This window comes from Eschrichtius robustus, chromosome 3 (genome assembly GCF_028021215.1).
Source record: "Eschrichtius robustus isolate mEscRob2 chromosome 3, mEscRob2.pri, whole genome shotgun sequence".
In the NCBI taxonomy this organism is placed as follows: Eukaryota; Metazoa; Chordata; class Mammalia; order Artiodactyla; family Eschrichtiidae; genus Eschrichtius; species Eschrichtius robustus.
The window spans coordinates 115,269,069-115,292,093 of record NC_090826.1 but is presented as its reverse complement, the minus strand read 5'-3'; the positions used below and the strand labels follow the sequence as shown (position 1 = coordinate 115,292,093).

At 51.1% G+C, this 23,025-nt stretch overlaps 1 protein-coding gene across 3 annotated transcripts in view; it reads right to left on the bottom strand.

Moving 5' to 3' along the window:
- Positions 1 to 15,925, bottom strand: part of KIRREL1 (kirre like nephrin family adhesion molecule 1) — a 97,679-nt gene extending 81,754 nt beyond the window's left edge. For 2 of the 3 annotated variants that reach the window (XM_068541070.1, XM_068541071.1), the window contains exon 1: positions 15,623 to 15,925. In XM_068541070.1, the coding sequence (XP_068397171.1) occupies positions 15,623 to 15,674 (52 nt within the window). In that variant the 5' untranslated portion in view covers positions 15,675 to 15,925. The remainder of the gene's footprint in view (positions 1 to 15,622) is intronic. The other variant, XM_068541072.1, reaches the window with a different exon arrangement.
- Positions 15,926 to 23,025: the final 7,100 nt, after the last annotated feature.

The following is a 23,025-nucleotide window of genomic DNA, read 5'->3' as shown; positions in this document are numbered from 1 at the left end:
CACCAGCTTTTAAAAAAATTAACTTGTTTTATGTGGTTTCTAAGGGCATGGGCTAGGTGCTTTCATGCGTGGTGGTAATAACAATAGGAGTAGCGGTAGTAGTAACAGCTACCATTTGTTAAGCACCTGTCATACGCCAGGTTTACGTATACCATCTGCGGTCTTTTCAAGATTCCCACTTACCAATGAAGAAACAGACTCAGGTTATATAAAGATTCCAAGGTCTCACAGCTAGTTAACAGCAAAAGTTAGTAGGATCCAATTTATTTCTTTGTCAAGATCAAGCACATTGTTCTAGGGTCATGGAAGAAAATTCAATATAGAGAGGGAAAAAAATGGATGTTCCCTCATTCTCCACCACTTCCTGTGGACCAGCAACCCAGGCCACAGAGACACAATGAAGAACAGTGGTGGGGACGTGAGTTCATTCTAGAGCTTTGGGCTCCAGTCCAGCTCTGTGTCTAACCCTCTGGGTAAACTCTCCTGTCTCTCGAGCCTCTCAAATCCATCATCTGGACATCTTCCTCTCTGTTTATTTCGGAGTTGGAAGCCAAAGGAAAGCCCCGAGGTCTGTGGTGATGCCAGGGCTGACGGCCCAGTGGGAACAGTGTTTTCTCTCTGCCTCACCTCTTCTTTCTGAGCCACAGTTTTCCTCATCTCTGAAATGGGGATGCTGAGCATATCGTCAGACCCCTGGCACAGCACCTACAAGGCGCAGGTGTGAGGAAGTGCTAGGCTTTCCCCTCTTCATCCAGTCACATTACTGAGTGGCCATTCCCTCGTCATGGCCATGGGATTCAGCCCCAGGGTGTGCGTCCCGCTCTCCTCAAAGAAGAAGAGTTCCCAGACCAAGACCTGGGTCCTAACTGGATGGTGGTCCTGTCCTTCCTTTCCCTGTCACCATTCTCACCCCAGCTTGCCTCACTTCCCAGCACATGGTCCAATGAACTTCACTTGGGACCAGCTCTTGCTTTCTGGCCACCAACCTGTGCACATCTCCTGATGTACCCCACCCCCCCACAACCCCCGGGGAGGCCAAGGGAGCTGGCAAGTGCAGCTCAGGCTGCGCCAGCACTGCTGGACCGGGTGGGGCCTTCCCCAGGGAGTGCGGCCATACTCCCTGCCCACTGGCAGAGCCTCCTTGGGCCTGCTGGGTGGACCAGGGGTTCTGGTCCCCATGCCCCCGCTCAGCACTCCTTGTTCCCGCCACCCGGTGCTGCTGCCCGACGTCCATTTCTTCTCCTCCCTTGTTCTCATGTACCCGCTACCTGCTGCCCGCACCTCCCTCCAGCATCTCTCTTCCCACTCTCCCCTTCTCTCCGGCTTCCTCCCTTCCCCCCTCTGCTGCTGGCTTGGAGCAGGAGGTTATGAAAATGAGCTTCTTGCCCAGGAGACTGTAATTATCTGCTAAGTGTGAAAGCCAGAGTGATTAATTAAGAGATAATAAAAAGAAAAGGAGGGCGAGAGGGGGGCCTCACGGCTTTGCTTTGATGATAGAACCTGAGGTGAGCCAAGCAATTAGGGGAATCTTTATCGAGAGTTAGCTATAATCCACAAATTATCAAGCACCAAATGCTCCAAGAGCAGGGCACATTTCACTCCCGCCGAGTGACAGACCGACAGACAGGGAAGGACAGCAGGAGGAAGAGGCCTGGGGATCATCCGGCTGGGGGGCAGGGAGAAGCCCGGCGCAGCGGAGCGTGTGTCTGTGCTGGTGGACAGATTGTCCCGTGCCAGGCCACCGGGCAGCACTTCCAGGACCCCGGGCCATGGCTACCCTTGAAAAAGGGTAGCAACCGCCCCCCCGACAAAGACCCGCTGCCCCACAGGCAGGCTCCACGCTGGAGCCAACTCGGAGCACCCCCGCTGTCTCCTCTAGGGGGACCAGAGGGCGGAGCTCCTGTCTCCCCCCCCCCAGACACGTCAGCTCGTCCTCTTCGAGGACTTACATTCCGCCCCGTCCTCCAGGCAGCAGGAGCTGCTTTAACACCATTCCTCTCCCGGCCTGTGCGTGTGGGAGTGTGTCACACGGCCAGTGTGAACATTGCAGGGGCCACGACTTGACAAGGCGACACCACAGCTCTCAGCTCCCGGAGCCTGCAGCCCACACTGCTCTAGCTGGGTAGCCCTCCCCACCCCCGGCTCCCACTATTCTCCCATCCAGCCCTCCAGTAAGAGCTGTCTCTTCTACCTTCTTTTACCCTGGGTTCCATTTTCCCCTCTTGCCCCTTCCTGGAAACCTTCCATAACTGATGCCGCAGCTCCCGTACCTCTTTTTCCATCTTCTCCTGTGCTGATGTACAACAGCGTTCAAAATCCTCCCCTTATTTAGATGATCTTTCTGTGTGCGTAGACCCTGAGGAAGATGGGGAACCTATCTATCTCCTCTATTATAATTAGCTATCCGATAGCAGAAACCAAGTCTCCACGCTCAAGTTCAAGCTTAGAGCTAAAAGTTTGCACTGATCTAATACAGTCCAGGGTCCTAGTCCATACTCCAACAGATTAGTAGATCTCCAAAGGCAGACACCCTACCCTCTCCTCTCTCTGCCCACACCGATGGCACTTGGGATCTACCCTGTCCACCCAGGCACGGTTGAGGACATCCCTGTGTGATTCCAAAAGGAAAATATTCCTGCTCCGAAGCTAGAACAGGGCCTGTCTGTGGCATAGGCCTACCTCTGCCATCTCCCCTGCAGGCCCCACTTTCCTACAGGTACCAGGTGTAGCAGCAGATGCCAGGGCCTCTCTCAGCCTGGCCCCCATGGAGGGAGGAGGAGAGGCCCTCAGGCCATCAGCCAGAGACAGCGGCCCAGTGAAGAACACCAGAGCTCTCCAGCCTCCAGCTGCTCCGAGCCGCTGAGAAGGGGAAACTGGACAAGTAAGGGCATGGTGACTCCGCCAGGTTCCTGGGAACACTATCCTTCTAGCCCTGACTGGGGACACTGGGAAGAGAGCCTTGGCAGTTTGTTGGAAAGCAGATCTGACCCCTAAAGAGACAACCTGCTCTGCCTCAACTGGGGCCTCAGAGACAGTCTCACTTATGACCTCTCTGGGCTTGCTTCTCTATCACAGGGAACTTTGCCTTGCAGTGAGAGAAAAATGAACCTATTGGGGAAAATGTTATTTTTCCAGACAAAAAGAATACCGGACACTTATTCAGTTACAGTCTCAAGACAGTTTTTTTTTTTTTTTTCCATGCAGGAGCAAGAAGGGTTCAGGTTAGACACAAAGAAGAACTTCCTGCTTGCCAGGGATTATTAGATATGAAAGTGAGCAGGCAGAGAGAGCGAATGAAATTCCTTTCTCTTCAGAAAAAGGGCAAACACTGACGTGTCCAGGTTGATTCAAGTTAGTCCCACCTGACTAAAGAGAGAGATCTTGAGAGTCCAAAGATGTTAGGATTCTTCCAGAATCATCTCTCCATCTTCATTCTTGACCCCAGGCTCTATGTTCTAGGAAGCCCAATCTGATTGATCCCACCTCCTTCTTTATTTACTCTGAAACCCCTCAGGATGGATGTGTGCCATCTGCATATGTCTCCATTTGCACTTGGAGATGGCTGAATGTGCAGTCAGTTTTCTGGGGGGGGGGGGGGGGGGGGGATAAGGGGAAGTAATGGGAGTTCCTGTTTCCCCTAGTGGACAGGATTCCCTAGATATAAGAACCAAGCTTCCCCCATTGAATCAGAACTCTGAAGGCAGAAGCTCTCTCTTCCCAGGCCTGTGGATCTTCCTCTACAGCCTGAGGCTCTGCACACAGACAGAGAAGGTAGGGAGAGAATGAGTTAGTTCATCATGTTGCCTGAACAACCAGTAGGTCTATGGGAGTGTGAGAAAATGACCTGCCCAGGGATGGTCCTCCATTGCTCCCCACAAATCATGCCCTCGGTTAGGCCTATGACCCACCTTCCTTCCCAAACCTCAATTTGCTCCTGCCCAAATTTTCAAGCCAAAGCCAACAAGGTCTAGGCCCTGGCTAGCAGCTCTGCCAAAATGTTTTCCCCCAAAACTCCACCAAATGAGAGCTGGATTGTGAGGACTCTTTTCATAAAAAAAAAAAAAAAAAAAAAAAAATTGAGTGGAAATGACTGACTGGGTCAGGCATGGAGGAGTTTCCACCAACATACTGGCTAGTTGCTTTTCAACTTTGCAGCTGGCAGCTGTTGGCCTGAGTGAAGACTTGGTGGGGTGGAGTAGGGGCGGCTGGGAGCTTGGGAGGTGGCAAGAAGGAGGCTGGGCAGGTCAGGCTTGGGGCCGAAGATGGGCACGCTGGCACCCACTGCCCCCTCTTCTGTCCCACAACCTGCTTCCCTAAAACAAACATATAGACACTCCTGAATCAACAATCCATCTGGGCTCTGTTACACAACTAAGCTGGCTGAAAAGCGAATTCAGGTAAACGAATTCTATTTTCTCTTGCTTCCCATTAGAACGTTGAAGATCTATTGCCCTAGAAGAACACATCCTCTCACACTTCAGAGTGTGGTCCAAGAAGCAGCAGGATCGGTGTCCCCTGGGAGCTTGGTGCCAATGCATAGACGCCACCTGACCCCAGATCTTCCGCATCAGGATCTGCACTTTTTAACTAGATCCCCAGGTGCTTCAGAAGCTTGTTAAAGTTTGAGAATCATTGTTCTAACACACTGAGCTGAAATCTTGTGGAGCGACAAACCTTCCGGTCACGCTTACTGTGCGTTGCCAGATGCTTTCCCAGGGCTTCAAGTAAGAGGTAAGTGGCTGTGGTTGCTATCACTCCATTTAACGCCGAGGAGACTAAGGCTCACGAAGATGAAGAGACCACTGAATCTTCAGAGCCAGGACTCAGACCTAACTCTAAAGCAGGGTGCTTTCCGTTAGGCTTTGCTGCCATCTCAAAAGTCTCACCGCACTGCATTCCAGAAACCATAAATTCAGGGATTACCAACCTCACTGGCACAGTTCACGGAGACTTATCTGTCTTTGCACCATTATTTGTTCTTCACTCATCCTACTGTCTGCTTTCCTCAGATCTGCCTTGTACTATGAGCTATAAAAAGCCGGCACTGTGCAATATGATTTACTGAATACCAGCTGTGTTCCAAATCCCATTACTTAACATAGATTCCTTCATTCGGTCCTCACAGCAACCCTCTGAGGTAGGTATCACTGTCTCCATTTTATAGATGAGAAAACTGAGGCTCTAGTGAAATGACTTGGTCTTGATCACACAGGCGGCAGCCCCTCTGGGCAAGTCTGGCTTTCCCATAGGCCCTCTGGTAAGGAGGTCCCAGGGCACTTGAGGGGTTATCCAACTCCAAAGGTGTGTTGAAAGAGACTAGTCTTATGACATGACCCTGGTATGAAACCAAAGGCAACGTGCACAAGCCAAACCCCTTAGATACAGGCTTTCCAGGCTCCCCTCTCAATTTTCTGCACAAATGGAGACAGCAGCAGTGCAGATAATCCAGAAGTCATTTTAACTTAGCTTTGCCATGCATTAGACTTTTTTTTTTTTTTTTTTTTTTTTGCCAAGTCAGATTTTCCTTTCTAATTATATTTGGCTCAAACGGACATTAAAATGAATTTGTATTCTCACTTCACCCACGGCCTGGTGAGGGAAGAATTCCCAGATGTGTGCAGGGTGATAGGCACATCAGTCTAGGATCAAACATCATCTAGGCAGTAGCTGACTTGGGGGTGGAGGCTGGAGAGTTGATAGCGCTGGTAGCAGGAGTATGTGTGTGGGAGAGGTGGGCAATGAGGGAGCGGACTGCAGGGGCCTCTGCGAGTCCCCCCATCCCATCTCACAGTGAGGTCAAGCTAGTAGATTTCCAGGGAGGTAGGGACTGAGGCATAGAGCAGCATGTCAATTGCTCAGGGTTTGGGATTAAAACCCAGGAGTCCACTGGATGACTAGGGAATCAAGATGAAGAAAACCCCAACTTCTCTCTGGGGCTTCACCCTGCCAGCCTGCCTTCTCCCTCTCCCTTGTCTCTCTCTCTCTCTCTGTCCCCATCTGCCCATCTCAGCTTCCTTCCTTTCAATAACCTCCCAGTTAAGAGAGTCGAATGGGAAGAGCAGTTAAAAGCACCTCACGGCTTGACAATGCTGGGTAATGGAGCGAGCAGGGCCCCAGGCTGTTCCTGGGAGAATTCAGGAAGGAGGGGAAAAAAAAAAAAGAAAGAAAAGAAAAAAAACTCAGCTAAGCTGATTACAAGGACAAAGTTAATTTAGAAATCAGCTCAGTTGGGTGGGAGCGGGGGTGGGGAAGAGGGAACTGGACACAAGAGGTTGGAGATTTGGGGAAAGGGCGCTTTATATAAACTGCCTTTGTTCCTGGAAATCATAATCCTTGGGAGGGACCTTGCTCACTCCTTCGGATTCCTCAGCTCCTTCCATCCGGAGCAGGGGGCACAATCAGGGATTGTCCAGAGCCCGGATATCTTGAGTGGCGCTGCATTCCAGAGGCTCCAGCGCAGCCCCAGAGCCTCACATCTGTGGCTGTGCCCTCCCCCTGCCAGGCTGCCTCCTCCACTCCCCCCTCTCCGACAGCTAGACTTCAGCATTTTTCACATACCTCTCTCCCAACGTTTATCTTATAGTATTGTCAATATGTGTTTATACATCCTTCTCCTACACCCGCCCCAGAGTGCCTCAAGGACAGAGACCAAATCTCACTTACCTTTGTACCTCCGGTGCCTAGTTGAGTGCCCGACCCAGCCCAGCCATTAAAAACACACCGGCTTTGTTGGACACAGGCACTCACCACCCTAGCAGGAACCTTCTTCAAAGGTTTCCATTTGAAAAACCAGAGCTGGCTTCCTTGCAGAGGTTTTAAGAATCTCTAGGCTCAACCCCCAAGTGCACACACATCTCTGGCCACTGACCAGAGGAAACGGCCCAGGATTGATCCTGCAGGGACTATATCCGGATTGGCCCTCTGATGGGACCAGGTGGTTCCCCTAGACTCTGGGCAGTGCAGACCCAGCCTAAGGTCCCAGGGAACATGTGACAAACAGCCTAGGTATCCACCAAGCTGCAGGGCTCTCCATTGAACTCTGTCTCCGGGCATCTTTATCATATACCTGAGGATTCACTGAGAAAAAAGATCTTCTCATCATTCCAAAGCCTCCCCAACTCAGGTCACAGATCTGAGACTTCCCAAGGCAGAACTGATTTTCTCTAAGGTTTTCTGCTCACTTCTGCCTGGTCAAACTCTGATCATCTGCCCGTTTCACCTTTTTTTTTTTTTTTTTTTCCCCAATTGAATGAGCTGCAGATATCTACAGCAGTGGAAGGGGAGTTTACGAGGAGAGGAGGGTTTGGTGAGGAATGAGGTAGGGATCACATGGGTTTTTAACACTTCTTCTGCTTCAAAAACAGAAACCCCTGGCTCCCCACTTCTTACAGGACAGTCTCTGGCCTGGCTTTTCAAGGCCTTCTTGGATCAGGCCCCAGTCTACTGTTCTGGATCACCTCCATTATTTTGCCCTGACCCAAATCCTCATCTGCCACCAGCCTCAGTGGACCCCGCGCATTCCGGTAGCCACACCTTGACTCGGGAAGTTCAGTCAGTCTGGTAATGCTCTCCCTCTTCCTGCCACAGCCACATCCTGTCCATCCTTAGACCCACTTCCTCCATGGAGCCTTTCCTGGCCTCTTCGGCCCACAGCAAACTCCCCAGCTCTGACTGTGCACACTGCTATCCTGACAGCAACTACACCCAGCCTAGCATTACCTGGAATCTTTGCGTGTGTATGTGCATCTTAGCTTCTTGGAGGGAAGGGACCGTACAATTTTGTGGTTTTTTTTTTTTAATTCCCCATAATGCCTACCAGTATGTTTTATATATAGAAATATACATTTGCTGATTTGAAAAAAAAAAAAATTTAATTCTCCCCATTTTATGGAAGAGTAAACTGAGACCTACTGAAGCTAAGTAATTTTTGCACCTAAATCACAAAGTGAGACCCTGAAAGGCAAGGACAGTATTTTATTCTTTTTGCAACACTGGTGCCTGGCACATAGTAGAGGCACACAACACATTTCTGTGGGATGAAGGGACTGAGTCCTTACTCTCTTCCCACACATCTTCCAGTGAGGATGGACTCCTCATATTGCTTCAGAAGGGGCACAGAAGAAAAGCATCAAAGGGCCAGTCTGGAAGAGGAATGTATGGTTCCTAATCTGGCCTGGAGTGGGGCAGCCTCCAGGGACTACCCTCCGGGCACAGAGCACTCAGGTCCCTGCTGTCCCTTCCCTGCCTCAAAACCCAGTCCCCGTGGCCTTCTAGGAGCTTCTCCCATCACCGTCCCAGAGCCAGACCTCCAGACGAATGAAGCAGCAGCAGCATCTCCTGGGAGACTGATGGAATTTGCTAGGGAGTACTAGAGAGTTCCACCCTGGATTTAAGACCCTTGATCCTGAGGAGGCTGGCTGGCTACAAGGCCCATTTATTTCAATATGATCCCAATTTTGTTAAATGGACTCAAGGAGGGCAGAGAGGAATGAGGCTTCAGCTCCCAGAGGCTACAGAGGTTAATAAAAGTTGTTGGAGAAATTAAATGTGGAGGGGGAGAAACTGGGAGTTTGGAGAGAGCTGATGGGGGGTGCGGGAGAGCGGGATGGAAAAAGAAAGAAAAATGTGATCTTTGGCAATGTCTGGGAGCTAGAACAGCTTTCATCCTGGGAGCTCAAAGTACTCTATCAGGTTGCATTGTCTGTGAATCAGTAGTGGGAAAGTGTAAGAGCTGGGGTTGCAGGATGCAGAGAGACCAGAGTCACAGAATGAGGAACCCGAGCGTTCTAACTTTCTTAACCTTGTAGCGTGTATATCTTCAGAGCATGCGAGACAAGACAAAAAAGTAGTGCCTTCGAAGACTCTTCAAAGGATGGCTGCCATGACTGGAAGGGGAATGGTACACAGAAACATGGCAGTGTTGCTCTGGTGAACGGAAGGACCAGGGGAAAGCCAGAGATATCTGTCTATAGATATATGGGGATGAGAAATGGCTGCGTGTGCGAGTGCACAGGAGGCCACGTGGGAATCTATGCGCATGCACGTGGGCACACACACTGTGCAGTGAGACTTGCATGCAGCAGCAATGTGGAAGAGGTGGAATCTGCCCATCTTCAGGGGCTTCCTTCTGGGAATCATTCTGGCCCCCCCACTCCAACTTCCCTGCTTGGGATCTAGTCCTGGCTCTGTCACTTCTTAGATGTATCACGTTGGCCGATCTGCTTAACATCTTTGAGTCTCTCTTTGTCCACCCACAAAATGGGGATAATGACTCCTGCACTTAACAGATTATTGTTGGTATTAAATGAGTTACTAATGCACATAAAACACAAAGCAGGTCCTCCACAGAAGTGAACGGCCTTCTCTCTCACTTGGAATGAACTCATTCTGTTTCCTGACTCCTGAGACAGCCCCTCCTTGATGCTGCATTTCAGCATCAAGGACCAAGGACGTGGCAGCCTCTTTCTCCTCCACTGCTGACCACCGCCTCCTCCACCCCCTACACCAGCCCTTTCCAGGTCAAAGCATCCTCCAGGACATGGCCAAGTAAAGTGGTCTGGAGGCCTTGAAAAGAAACCAGGCAGGAGGTGGTAGGTCGGGAAGGGGCACAGCTTTCTCAGCCCTGGACGCATGGAGGGGAATTTCCCTCCCCTTAGCTGGAAACAGTCCCCTAAAATTGGGGGGATGGAGGAGTTTGCCCCCTATCCCTTCCCTCCAGCCCAACCTCCCCCTTAGCAAGTCATTTCAACTCTCCAGGACTCTGTTTTCTCATCTGTTAAATGGAGAAGTAATAATGACACTGTCTGTATCACAGGACGATCGCAATATCTCTATTAAACGAGATTGTACATGTGAAAAAGTTGCTAAAATTGGAAAGTACTATACAAGTACAAAGTTAAAAAGACTCTACAGGTGGGAAGAAAGGGGGCTTTACTAACCTCCTTCTCCTGACAGACAAGGAGTTCCCATCCCCGCTGAATAAAACGGATGATCATCAGAGCAAGGCAGCAGGATGGATATGGGCTAGGTGTGATGGGCTGAGCCCTGGGGGAGAAGGCTGAGCAAGGCACCAGAAGGAGCCTGTCCATCACCGTGGGGAAGAGGAGAAGGAAGAAGGCCTCTTCTCCCCTCCAGAGCCCCCTCAACTGAAAGGAGGCACTTGCACAGGTGGCTCTGACGTGGAGGCAGCCTGGCCTTGTAGTAAGACAAAGAGTTTAAATCTGGGATCTAATACCCCAGGGATGGCCTTAAGCAAGTTAATTAAACCCAGCTTTTGTTTCCTCATCTATAAAATAGGGGTAATGGTATCTTCACAAGGTCGTTGTTCAAAGGAATAAGGAATGATGAATGTGAACAGCACACAGTAGGGATTCAAAAAGAAGTAATTTTGATGCTTTGGTAGGGAGCCCACCTCCTACAGTCACTTTGCCCCGCTCTAGGGCAGGCAGGGCTTCCCAAAGCAGATGGGAACACCAGATCCCAGCCTCTGTGTCTGCCAGGGACTGCACTGAATTGGAAGCTGACTGTCCTGGTTTTCTCCCCAGGCCCCCACTCAGCACTCCACCCCTTGCCTCGCCACGATTCTCCAGGAGTCAGCCTTGCATGGTACAGGGGTAGTGCCCAAGTTTGTAGCTCATGGACCTATAACACTGTGTATAATCTTAGAAACAAACACAGGTTGCAAACCTTTAGATTTGCCAAGTAAAGGGCTTTTTTAAAAAGTCATTTATGGGCACCGTCATACCATCAAAGAAAAACCATTCAACACCCAAAAATGTAGAAGGACAGAATCTCAGAATAAAGGATGATTTTTAAAATTTGAGTGAGTTTCCATTTATGAGCACTCATTCCCTTTTCCTCTTAGTTCTCCTTTGGCTCTGGATCAGGAAAGACCCTGTCCTAGCCCAGCATCTGTCCCTGCTGGCATGTGGGATCCCAGGCAAAGGGGAGGGGTGCAGGATTTGAGGTGGGTTGGTTCCCCCAACTACCATCGAGATACCTAACCTGTCTAAACCTCGATTTCTCCTCCATGAAATGGGGATAATTACAGAGCCAATCTCAGGGGACTGTTGTACAGATTAAATTAGATAATGCATATAAAGTAGTTAGCACAAGGGCTCAATAAATGATCCGTATTATTTCCAGACTCCGAAATGCTGCCATCTCAGGGCTAGTGTTCCTCATCTCTCACGAGAGCTCTAGCTCCTTCTCACTAGAATGCCAACCTCTTCCACTTGGTCCTCTCCTTCTCCAGAGCTTTCCTGAGGTCTCCAACCAGGGGAAGGCTGGTCAGCTTCCCCTTCTGGATCCTCTACAACCCAGTTCTCTCCATGAGAGATACAAAGCAGAGGTACTGAAGCCCAGGACCAAAAATCTGGGCAGCTGGAGCAGGAAAACAAAAAGAGAATCATGAGGAGGAGCTGGAAAGGAAAAAAACAACTCGGCTTCCTATGTCCAGCCGCAAAGTCATAACAGAAGCACTTACTGAGCACACCTCTCTGTGCCAGACACTGTTCCATGCACCTTACATGGATTAACATATTTAACTGCCATGGGCACCCTATGAAATGTTATTCCTAACCTTACTTTACAGATGAGCAAACTAAGGCACAGAGAAGGCACATACCTTGTTCAAGCCAACACAACTACCCAGTGGCCAAGGGGGAGGGGATTTAGCCAGGGAGCTGGACGGGAGTCTGTGATTTAAGCACCCTTTAATACTGCCTTCTTCCAACATCGTAGAACTCTCATCAAATCAATCAATTGATCAGATATTTAAGGGCACTTACCAAGCGAGTGTGTAGCACTGTGTCAGAAACTGAAAGGCTAAAAGAGAAATTAAGATTTGGTCCCCGAGGATATAAAGAGGGTCTACAAGAGCTTCCATCAGAGCACTCGGTTCTCAAGTCAAGGGGGTGAGAGCTGGGGACAAGGCTGGGCTTCCTCATCCTCACCCCACCGGAGAACCAAAGGCAGAGCAAGACAACCAACCATGCAGCCATGTCAGCCAGCAGAAGGTGGGAGGGCCTAGATGCCTCCTCCTCCTGATCCAGGGTCTTCTGCGGTCCAGAACTTAGCCAGAGGTAATTCCAGGCACCAAATACTGGGTTCACACCCTCCCTTTGGGTCTGAGCCGAAGTCCAATCAAGAAGGTCAAGAAGGGCTTCCCTGGTGGCGCAGTGGTTAAGAATCTACCTGCCAACGCAGGGGACATGGGTTTGAGCCCTGGTCGGGAAGATCCCACATGCCGCGGAGCAACTAAGCCCGTGCGCAACAACTACTGAGCCTGCGCTCTGGAGCCCGCGAGCCACAACTGCTGAGCCCGCTTGCCACAACTGCTGAAGCCGCGCACCTAGAGCCCATGCTCCGCAACAAGAGAAGCCACCACAATGAGAAGCCCGCGCACTGCAACCAAGAGTAGCCTCTGCTCGCCGCAATTAGAGAAAGCCCGCGCGCAGCAATGAAGACCCAACGCAGCCAAAAATAAATAAATAAAATAAATAAATTTATTAAAAAAAAAAAAAAAGAAGAAGGTCAAGGAGAGGGACCTGGTATCCTGATTTCTGCCATGTCGCCCCCTGCCTCTTCCCCAACCTCAAGATCCTGCTTTGGGCTAGAAGGGTGGGACATCTTGTCGGGGAGGGGGGGGGGGGTTGTGGCACAGGGAGGAGAGAGTCCATTCCCAGCTACTCTTTTTTCCAGACTGTTGTTCTCTGCCAGGATGTAGCTGTACTCGGTAGCTGAATACTGGGAATTTAGGAGGCCCTCTTCCCTTCACTCTTCACCGCCCTGCAAAGCAATGGCAGGGATGCCTGGGGGACTCTGGGGGCTGAAGGGACAGATTTTCCCCCTACCTTCACCTCCACCCTCCCCTGGGCAGCTCCCACCCTGGGCCAGCCTGTCATCCCACATTGCTCTGATTAGCTATAATCTTTCTTTTTCAATTTCTCCTCCCTGAGACTGGGGAGCGAGAAAATCTCCCAGAAAATGAATAAATATTTCAATTTTCGGCGCAATCAGTCTGAGGAGCCAGCGCATGATGGAAACAGGGGGAAGGATAATGGTTTTCATTTAGATAAGATACAGAAAATTATTTAGTGAAAAATGAAGATTGATGAAGCCCATTGAAATTCTTTAAAACGTGATTTTTATTTCTCTGCTAGGCTGAACGTCCCTTTCCCCTCTCCTCTCCACTCCCCTCATTTCAACTGCCTTCTCCTCCCACCTTCTCCCCACCTCCCTGCCACCCCCCCTCAAGCCCCTGGCGATCCCCGCCTTGGTTTCCCCTACCACTGCCCCAGTCCCTGCCTACAACTCTTTCTTTCTAAGGATGGAGGCTGAGGAGAGAGGTCCTGCCACCTCCCCCAGCCCTGAAGAGCCCCAGATCCCCACTCCTTCCTGCCCTGCCTCCTCCCCAGTCCTTGCTCAGCTTCCCAGGAACACTCAGGAGTGACTTCCTCTCCCCTCCGTTCTATCCTCTCCCTTTTATTTCCCTTTGGTAACCCCTCCCCCCATCCCAAATACTTTTGCACACTTTCATCAGGTCTTGCTTTCACCCCCGCTGGAGGATGAGCTCAGCTAACCCCTCACCCCTCCCCCCCTTTCCGAAGGGAGAAAGGCACACAACACACTTCCCTCGAACCGTTTCTGTCCCGATTCAATCCACATGCCTCTCCTGTTTGCTAACTGCAGCTTTTGTTCCTTGAAGCTCGTTTGTATCCACGTTGCTGACACATGAGGGCTGCGGGGAAAGGGGCAGACAGAAGCTTGCGCCCAACGCATATCAGTACAGACCCAGCTGACCCCTCCTCCATCACCGTGGGCCCTCCCCCATCTCCCCCTTCTCTAGCAGCCCGGCTGAACAAAGTCAGAACTTAAATCATCTTCCCAACTTTCTGCCAAGTGGCTGGCTTGGCCTGCCAACCCCAGGGCCAGGCCTCCTTTCCCCCAGCACCACTTCTCACACCATGGACGTGCGCCCTTCCCAAATCCTAAGTGTGTGTGTGGGGGGGGAGGGGGGCATGGATGCCCTATGGGGAATGATGGATCGACAGACCGGCCCCCAGCAACTCAGCCAGGCTTTGGCTTCGGAGCCAGGGAGGCGCCTGGCCAGGATTGGAGGGGAGGGGTCCAGAATAACACCCCACCCCTAAACACACACCCACCGGGCCGGAAGGGAACTGAGAGCGGGGCAATGCCTGAGGGTGCTCTGTCCAAGCTAACTTCCCCCTTCCCAGATTCCCACCCCCCCCCAAAAAAAGGAGACCACCTCCTCCATTTTGTTGTCTGTACATCTCCATAAGTGTCTGCCTATATGAATATCTGTTCAAGTTTCTTTGTTCAAGCTGGAGGGTTGGTATCCCTGGAAGGGTTTCAGTGTGTGTGTGTGTGTGTGCGCGTGTTGTGTCCTTGTAAATGCCCGCCTCATACATGTACTGTGTCTGTGAGTTTTGTTATGTTTGGGTGCATGAACGTGCACGCGTGTGCCGATACGGGGGAGGAATCTGTCTTCCTCAGATGTGTCGGTGTCTTTGTGTATATGTATGTGTCTGTCTCCGTGTGCGGGGATGCTCGCGGGTATGTCTGTCTCAGTAGGTGAACAGTCTGTCTCAGTGTCTATGGTTGGTTTTTGGTGTTTGTATGTCAACATCTGTGTGTCAGCTCCATTTTTGGGGGTGGGGGGTGGGGGGAGCTTGCTCAGCAGGATTAAATCTTCCTTAGAGTCCGACCCAGGAGACAAGAATCCACTCCCACAGACCCCAGTCGGGGCTGAAGTCTGGGCCCTTGGTTTCTTCAGTTCCCCCGCCGCCCCCCAGCCCAGCCTCCGGATACACTAATATCCTCATCTCTCTCTTAACCTCTCCCTCATCTCCCAGCCTCTCCCCCGCCAGTCCCAAATAAGCCCGGACATCAACACTTTCCTGACCCCCCGTGGGTGTGAGCCCCGCCCGCAAGTGGCCCCTTCCATATCCAGCGGGCCCGAAGCTGCCTGTGGAACTCCACTCCCGACCCGGAGCCTCCGCGTGCAGGGGTTCAAATCCCCACCAGAGGCCCCGAGGCACCGCTCCCTTCCTTTGAAGGGGGCAGCCCCAGGCAGTCTGGAGCCGCCGCTCAGACTCAGCCCTCCGAGGGGCTGGGCTGGAAGGAGGACGGGGATTCCCTTAGCTGCATCTTCCGGAGCCCGGGCCCCCGGCTTTCCGCGCCCCTCCCACCCCCTAATCCGAAATCCCACTCTCTTCCCAGCCTTCCCCCGGCCAAGACCCGCGCGTCCTGACTCCCGGCCTCGGAGGGTGGAGGTAGGTAGGGCTGCCAGATGCTCCGGAAAAGACTTTGAGTGTTCGGATCCCTTTTTCACTCCGACCCCCGGCCCTCGCGGCCCCGGTTCACCGGTCTCCCGCGCAGCCGGAGGAAACAACTTGGGCAAATCAACGGAAAACTCCTCCTCGCCACCAGCCCCCGTTACTCCGCGCCCCCTCCCCCAGGGCTCCGCGCCGGGACCCAGCCCCCGCCTCGTGGCGTCCGGACCCCGGGGGACCGGCCGCGGGCCGCCGAGCCCCCCAGTGTTCCCCGGGCTGCCGGGGGTGGGGGTGGGCGGGGGGGGCCCCGGGGGGGCCCCTCTTACCTTGGGAGAAAGTATCGGAGAGAGTGAGGATCCAAACGAGGAGGCTCAGCATGCTGTCCGCCCGCCGTCCGCCCGCCCGCGGCTGGGGCCCGGAGTCGGCGAGGGAGCGAGAGGAGCGGGCTGGGGAGGAGGGGAGCCCGGGAGCCCGCCCCCCGCCCGCCCGCGCCCGCCCCTGCACACTCACACGCACACGCACACACTCACGCGCACAAACTCACTTCCCTTCCCTCCGCTTCTCTTTATTTCTCTTTCCTCCCGGTCCCGTCGCTCGCTCGCTCTCTCTCTCTCTCTCACTCTCTCTCCCTTTCCCTCTTCTCCACCCCTCCTTCCTCCCCCCTCCCGCCCCCCCCCACCCCGCCTTTTACTATTTCTCGCCTCAAGCTTTATCTCTCTGGGTCTCTTTCGATCTCTGCTCTCCCTTTCTCCCCCCTTCTCTTCCTTCCCTCTCTCTCCCTCCTCAGTCCCTCCTCCTGACGTCTACTCTCCCTCCGACGGCGCCTCCCTCCACAGCCCTCCCCCTGCCCCCCCCCCCCAGTGCGCGCGCACACGCACACGCACGCACACCCCTCGCTGGAACTGAGATGGACGGAGCGCCAAGAGAGAAAGCGGTGGAGGGCAAAGGGGGTAACTAACGTGACAGAAGCGGGCGCTGGAGCTGGGACGGCTGGACCCCTGCCCCCCGCACCTCCCTCTCATTTATATATACAGCCCTGGTCCCGGGCTACGGAACTAGGCAGTAGACTGGGGAGGCGGGGCATGGGCTGAGGACAAGCCTTTAGCCCAGGGGATGACTGGTGGGGAAGGGTGTGTGAGTGTTTGGGTGTGTTTGGGTGTGTGTAAGCGTGTGTGGGAGAGGAAGGGGTGGGCAGGTGGCTGTTCATGGAATCAAAAAGGATAAAATCCTTTTTTTTTTTCTTGTTAATTCCACACCCAGAATCTAACCCCTACATCCCCCAAATTGGGAATTCTCAGTTGACTGATGAATCCTGGAGGTGAGGAGGGATACACTTCTCTTCCCACCTACAAAACCCAAAGCTGAAGAATTCCAGCTGCTTACTGGACCGGACTGAGGCCCCTGCCAGGGGGGGCCTCACCCAGCACATAGTGACACCAGGCTGTGTTGGAGTCCTCAGCCGGTGGGGGAGAGGCGCAGTTGACTCCTTCCTTTGTTCATCTTGGGCATCTATCTACCCATCCAGAAAGTAGTCAACTAGAGGGCTTCCAAAGGCCGAGGAGAGGGCAGCCACAGGAGGATCTCCAAGCACAGAGTTTCAGATCCTTTGAGGCTGAGGGATCTGGGTACTGGGAGGGGAAGGAATTCCTGGAGATTGATGAGGCTCTCCTCGTTCTTAAAGAGCCCAGCTTGACAACCAGCCTCTCTCCCAACCCCTAACCGGATGCTTCCGCTCACGGGATTGGGGGTGCCTCGACCTCTGGGTTCTAGGGAATGAGTTGAGGAGAAATATCAGAAACTGCACAGGAATTGCACAACTTTACAGCACTGTATTGGTCCAGAGAGGTCTCCACTTCTTTCCTCCCGGATCCTAAGTCTTCGGAGTCCCTTATGACCCGGCAAGATTTCTGGATTTCAGGCACATGGCTCTTTGGTGCCCTCTGCTGGTGCGAGGCAGTTACAACGCCTCTTTCTTCCACAGATCCTGACACCAGGCTGAAGGGTCCAGACACATCCACATACAGAAGACACAGAAACACAGGCAGAAACACACACAAACTCACATTCAGAAGCACACTATGCATAGACCCAAAGAGTCCTCCATATGTTCAAAAACACATGTGCACAGGCAAACACACAGTTTAAAAATAAAGAGCATACCTAACCCAGAGAAATAGGAATATAATCACAAATACATACAAAGAGCCACACACCAACGTGCAGACACACAAGGGCTTTTCATTTACTCATCCATTAATCTTGCATTCCACAGATATTTCTTCAGTGTCTGCTTATGTTCCAGTCAAAATTCGAGGCCTTGGAGATATAACAATGAAAAAAATTTTTTATTTAACAAAGTCCCTCCTTCAGAGTGTTCCATTCTGCAGAGCAGGAAGAGGCAGTAGAAAAATCATAGAATACACCAGGCTGTAGTAAATGCTATGAGGGACAAATAAAGCAGGATACAATGAATAGGGAGTGGAAGGGAAGGAGAAATTGCTACTCTTACTGGGAAAGCTGCTCTGCTAAAGTAACATTTAAGCAGAAACCTGAAGGACCTGAGAGATTCAGATGTTCGGGCATCTGAGGGGAGAATATATCAGGTAGGTGGAAACAGCAAGTACAAGGGCCCTGAGGTAGGGATGTTCGTACAGTATCAGTGAGACAGCCTTTTCCCCTTTTCATTCTGCGTGGACAGGAGGCCCATGGTGATACGACGTAGGAAAACGTTCAGAAGAAAAAGTCCAGAGAAAGGGAAGAGAATATTCTTAGCTTAGTGAGTGCTTCTTGCCCACCTTCCAGCTTCTGCTATTCAGGTTTGATGGTGATTCTCAGTGTGACGAGGGACTGGGTTATCAAAGCTTTCCCTTCCCCTTGGCCTCTTATCTCACCTAGAAACCCTAGCAGCAGAGAAGCCAAATTTCTCCAGATCCTTAACAGCCAAAGCAGTAATCTCACTTCCCTCTCGTGGTCCCTTAACTTCCCTTTCCCCCTCCCTGCCTTTAATCCCCAGTTCCTACCAGCCCTGTTCATAGCAAACACAATTCTCCAGAATCCCCTCCACAAAAGCCAGTCAATATCCCAGATGCCAGAGCTTAAGACCCTAACTCCAGCTAGGGGTCCCCAACACCAGCTGTGTATTAGGATCTCCTGAGGGGCTTTTAAAAATCACCAGTGCCTTGGCCTCACTCCCAAAGATTAATTGTTCTTGGGTGAAGCCCCAAGCATCAGGATTTTAAAACACCTCCCCAGGTAATTCTGATGGGCAGCCAGGGTTGAGAATCACTGAGCTAAGCAAACCCCTGCTTTCCAGGCATTACCCTCAGCAAGGGCGCACGCCATGAGGTGCCTGCCGTGCCCTCTTCCCTCTACCAGCAGTTCCGCTTATTGCCAATCCTGCTTTGCCCTCCCCTCCTTCTGAGGAGAACCCCAATTAAGCTCTTTTAATTTTCCTCCATTCTCATCTCTCTCAAATGAATGTTCACAATTCTAATTGGATTAACTGAGTCTACTCGAGTTTAATCACATAACTCTCATCAAACTGGGGACATCCTGGGGCTGAGTCCCCAGTATCCGATGGATGCTCCCAGAAGCAAAGTCTGTGTCTTTTCCATCAGACTAGACATACCTCCCCAGGACAGGATATCTGCCTCCCCATCAAACTTGGGGCTCCTTTGGGGCAAGAGCTATGCATGTCCTCTCAGTCTGGAGCTCCCCGAGGGCAAGGAAGAAGCTGGGTACCCTCTCCCCCTCAGAGAAGCAGCAGACTAGTGGAAAGCAAGGTACGTGAGCATGGAAACCAGCCCGAGGGGATCCTAATCCAGGTTCTGACCCTTACTTTCTGTGTGACCTTGGGCAGCCTATTTACCTCCCCTCTCTAGTCCTTGATTTCTTCATCTGAAAACAGATAATAATAGTACTTACTTTATGGGGTGGTTGTGAGGATTAAATGGGTCAATATCCATACAGCTCTTAGAACAGCGCTAAGCACCCAGTAAGCTAGCCGGGTCCGGCTGCTGGATTAGTCCTCATCCCCATGCACAGGGCCCTGCCCAGAGAGAAGTGTGCAGGGCGTGGAGGTAGAGGGAGTAATCCCTAAGGAGGCTACTTCACCCTGAAGGAAGGAGAGAAGCAGCCAAAGGTTGTATATGGAGTTAAGAGAAATATTAATAATTTTCTGAGCACAAAAGCAAAGAGATCAAGAGGTCAGGGAATGAGCAGCAAGGCAATTTATGACCACCAGCAGGAGTAGCCACCCTGAGAGATGGAAATGAATTCTTTGTCTCAATGAGGGCTAAGAACAGCAGAACAATTCGATAAATTGTCCTTTTTCCCCCTAGAGGGGGCGGAGGATTGTGTTCCTGCTGCTTACCAGAGGCACAAAAGGGAAAGGCCAAGATCCTGATTTTCAGCCTGGAAAATAATCCTGACCATAAAGGAAACCCTGAGTCCCCGAGAGCAAGGAGCTGCCAGAGGTCACCGTGTCCCTCCCCCTGCTGCAGAGACTGCAGCCCAGAGCAGTGAGAGAGGCACCCTTTCTTCTAAAGTCCTCCCAGCAAAGGGGCTTGTCCTCATTACTCCTCCACTTTTGTGTCGTATAGCCCAGGTGGCTGCATAAGTCCTTCCACATGTCAGGCCTTGGGCTTTCCTGCTGCTATACCAGTCTGTTTTCTCTTGTTCTCCTCTTCCTTAAGATGCCCAGCTTTTGAGATGTATGAGGATCAGAGTAGAGACAGATTCTCTTATTGGCGATAGGGAGAGATTCAAATCTGTACTGTGAGGGGTGGGAGTGGGGGCAGGAAGAAGGGCAGCAGGTCCCTTGGGGGATGGTGGACAAAGGAATCAGGCTCCTCGGATGGGGCTTGGGTGTCGGAGGATATCTGAGGGAGCAGTGCCGCTATTGAAGCAAAGTACTAAAGGTCAGACCCCAGAAGGGTCTGTCTACTGAGGATGAGTGTCCAAAATATCTGGGGAGAGGTTTGGATAGGCTGAAGCTGCTCTGAGTCAGGGGAGTAGAAAGAGTGACCTTGGCAAAGGCAGGCTCCCAGGGTGTGTTTACCACGCACCAGCCTTGCCTGTGAGCCACTGTGGTCCATTCCTTCCCATGCATTTCATCCCCCTCTTTCTCAGTGCTTCACATCCCAACATGGGGAGACAATTTGTGCTAAATGGACCAGTTACCTCTTATTAGGTTTAATGAGGATTTCATTGCCTCTGCTCACAGGGATTGGAAGATTCCTGCTTCAAATGAGCAGCCCAGTTGAGGTGATCAGCTCAGGGAAAGAGAGGAGAGAGTCAGCACTCAGGGGTCCTGGACAGGGGCAGGGAGGTGGGGAGTGGGTATGGAGGAGGGGAGAGTGCAGAATAGACTTAATTAGGAAAAAATGGAAAGTAATGTCAACTAATGACTCAAACATCAAGCTCCAGAACTGGATGAAGCCTCAGACAACATGAGGTCCATTCCCCCTTGAGATGGTGAAATGATCTGTCACAAAGTAAGTCATAGTCAGAGTAAGACTGGCACCAGAACCCAGGCAGGCCTCTTGCCTCTTAGGCCAGGATTCTTGCTAACTCCTACTTTCCCACCCCTGCACCCCAGGCCCATTCCAAGTGCTTTTGTCAGCAAAGGCACCCCTTATGTCCAAACAGCTCTGATCATTATACAGCTCTGGTCTCCCATAGGCATCTGAAAATCAGAGACCATAGTGAACAGATGGTGGGGATGCGAAGGAGAAAGAGAGAGTCTCTCATCTTCCTTTGGCCCTTGGTTTTAGTTCCCTTGGATCCTACTCCCAAGTCCACAGTCTCCTGATCTTTAGCATTCCCTAGTGCTTCTTTGAAGACCTAAAACCACCCATCATTAGATCTATTTAGTATCAGGTCTGGCTGTGAGAATTGTGGTTTATGTTTGCATTCAAGCTGGCAGCTAAGATTATGGGCTGAAGTTGTATTAAGGTTATTGAACATCATAGTAGGTTTAAGGGTGAAGTTGAATAAGGTTCACATGAATGGAAATACAGAGTTAGGCTTACTTAACCCTTATTATAAGGGGAGCCATTACCTTAAAGCACAACCCTTAGCCATGTCACTCCAGAAGGGAAGGATTGGGAGTTTGAGATTAGCAGAAACAAACTATTATATATAGAACGGATAAGCAACAAGGTCCTACTGTACAGCACAGGAAACTATATTCAATATCCTGTAATAAACCATAATGGAAAAGAATATGAAAAAGAGTATATATATATATATATATATATATATATATATATATATATATGTATAACTTTATCACTTTGCTGTACACCAGAATCTAAGAAACTAACACAACATTGTAAATCAACTATATTTCAATTAAAAACAAAAACAAACTTACAGGATATAGCCAAAGCTGTGCTTAAAGGGAAAATTAATAGTCTTAAATGATTTAAACTTAAAAACTAATAAAAATTTTAAAACACTCAAAAAAAAAATGTCACTTCCATCCTAATAACCCCAATGGAGGCTTGCTAAGGATTTGGGTTAAGATTAATTAATTAGTTTGTTCACCCATTCATCCATCTCTTCATCTCACAAACATGTATTGAAAGCTTACTCTATGCCCAGGCACTAGGCTAAGCACTTAGGAAACAAAGATGAATAAAACACACCCCTTGTTCTCCTGGAGCCACAGTCTAGTGGGAAAGATTGACAGATAGCTACAACTGAGTTGGGAAGTACAGAGGTAGAAACATGCCCATTTCTTTAAGAGTGCAGAACACCAGTTACTGCACCTAGCTTGGAGACATCAAGGAAAGTTTCCTAGACTTGAATATTGAGAATTAGGATCTTCAAAGTCTGAAATATGGCCTTAAATAAGACAGCTCCCCTCTCTGGGCCTCAGTTTCCTCTAGCTCTAACAGCCCCATGGTATTGTCATCATATGTTTCTGCTAAGGAGGCAGGGGCCGTTCCCTAGAGATGCCTGCTGAGGGGTTCCATCAGGACATATATAGGGGTGTTCTATAAATGCTCCCTGTTTTTGTTTTTGTTTTTTTAAAATTTATTTTATTTTTATTTATTTTTGGCTGCATTGGGTCTTCGTTGCTGCACGTGGGTTTTTCTCTAGTTGCGGAGAGCGGGAGCTACTCTTGGTTGTGGTGCACGGGCTTCTCATTGCGGTGGCTTCTCTTGTTGTGAAGCACGGGCTCTAGGCACGCGGGCTTCAGTAGTTGTGGCTCTCGGGCTCTAAAGCGCAGGCTCAGTAGTTGTGGCGCGCGGGCTTAGTTGCTCCGCGACACGTGGGATCTTCCCGGACCAGGGCTCGAACCTGTGTCCCCTGCATTGGCAGGCGGATTCTTAACCACTGCACCGCCAGGGAAACCCCTCCCTGTTTAAGAACTGCTTCTATTCCTCCTGAGAGCCAGGGTCAGGGACCAATTTCCTTCCTCCCTGCACATGACATGGTGGGTCTTCCTACGTGAGACAGCCACGCTCCAGGCCAGAGTAGTCCTCCCTGCTCCCACTGGCTTCCCAGCTTCTGGGCCAGGGAACAGGCCTAGCAGTGGCTGTCAGGCAGGGTCTGGCTGCTGGTTTCGGTGGCATTTCCTAACTGGACAGATGGAGAATGTTGATTTAATGTCCCTTTAGTGCCTCCATTCCAGCCTCTGAGACACAGGCAGCAATAAGGCACTGGCACCTAGTCCTCTTCTGGCAGGCATGGCAGTTCCCCTCCTCCACCAGCCTTCATT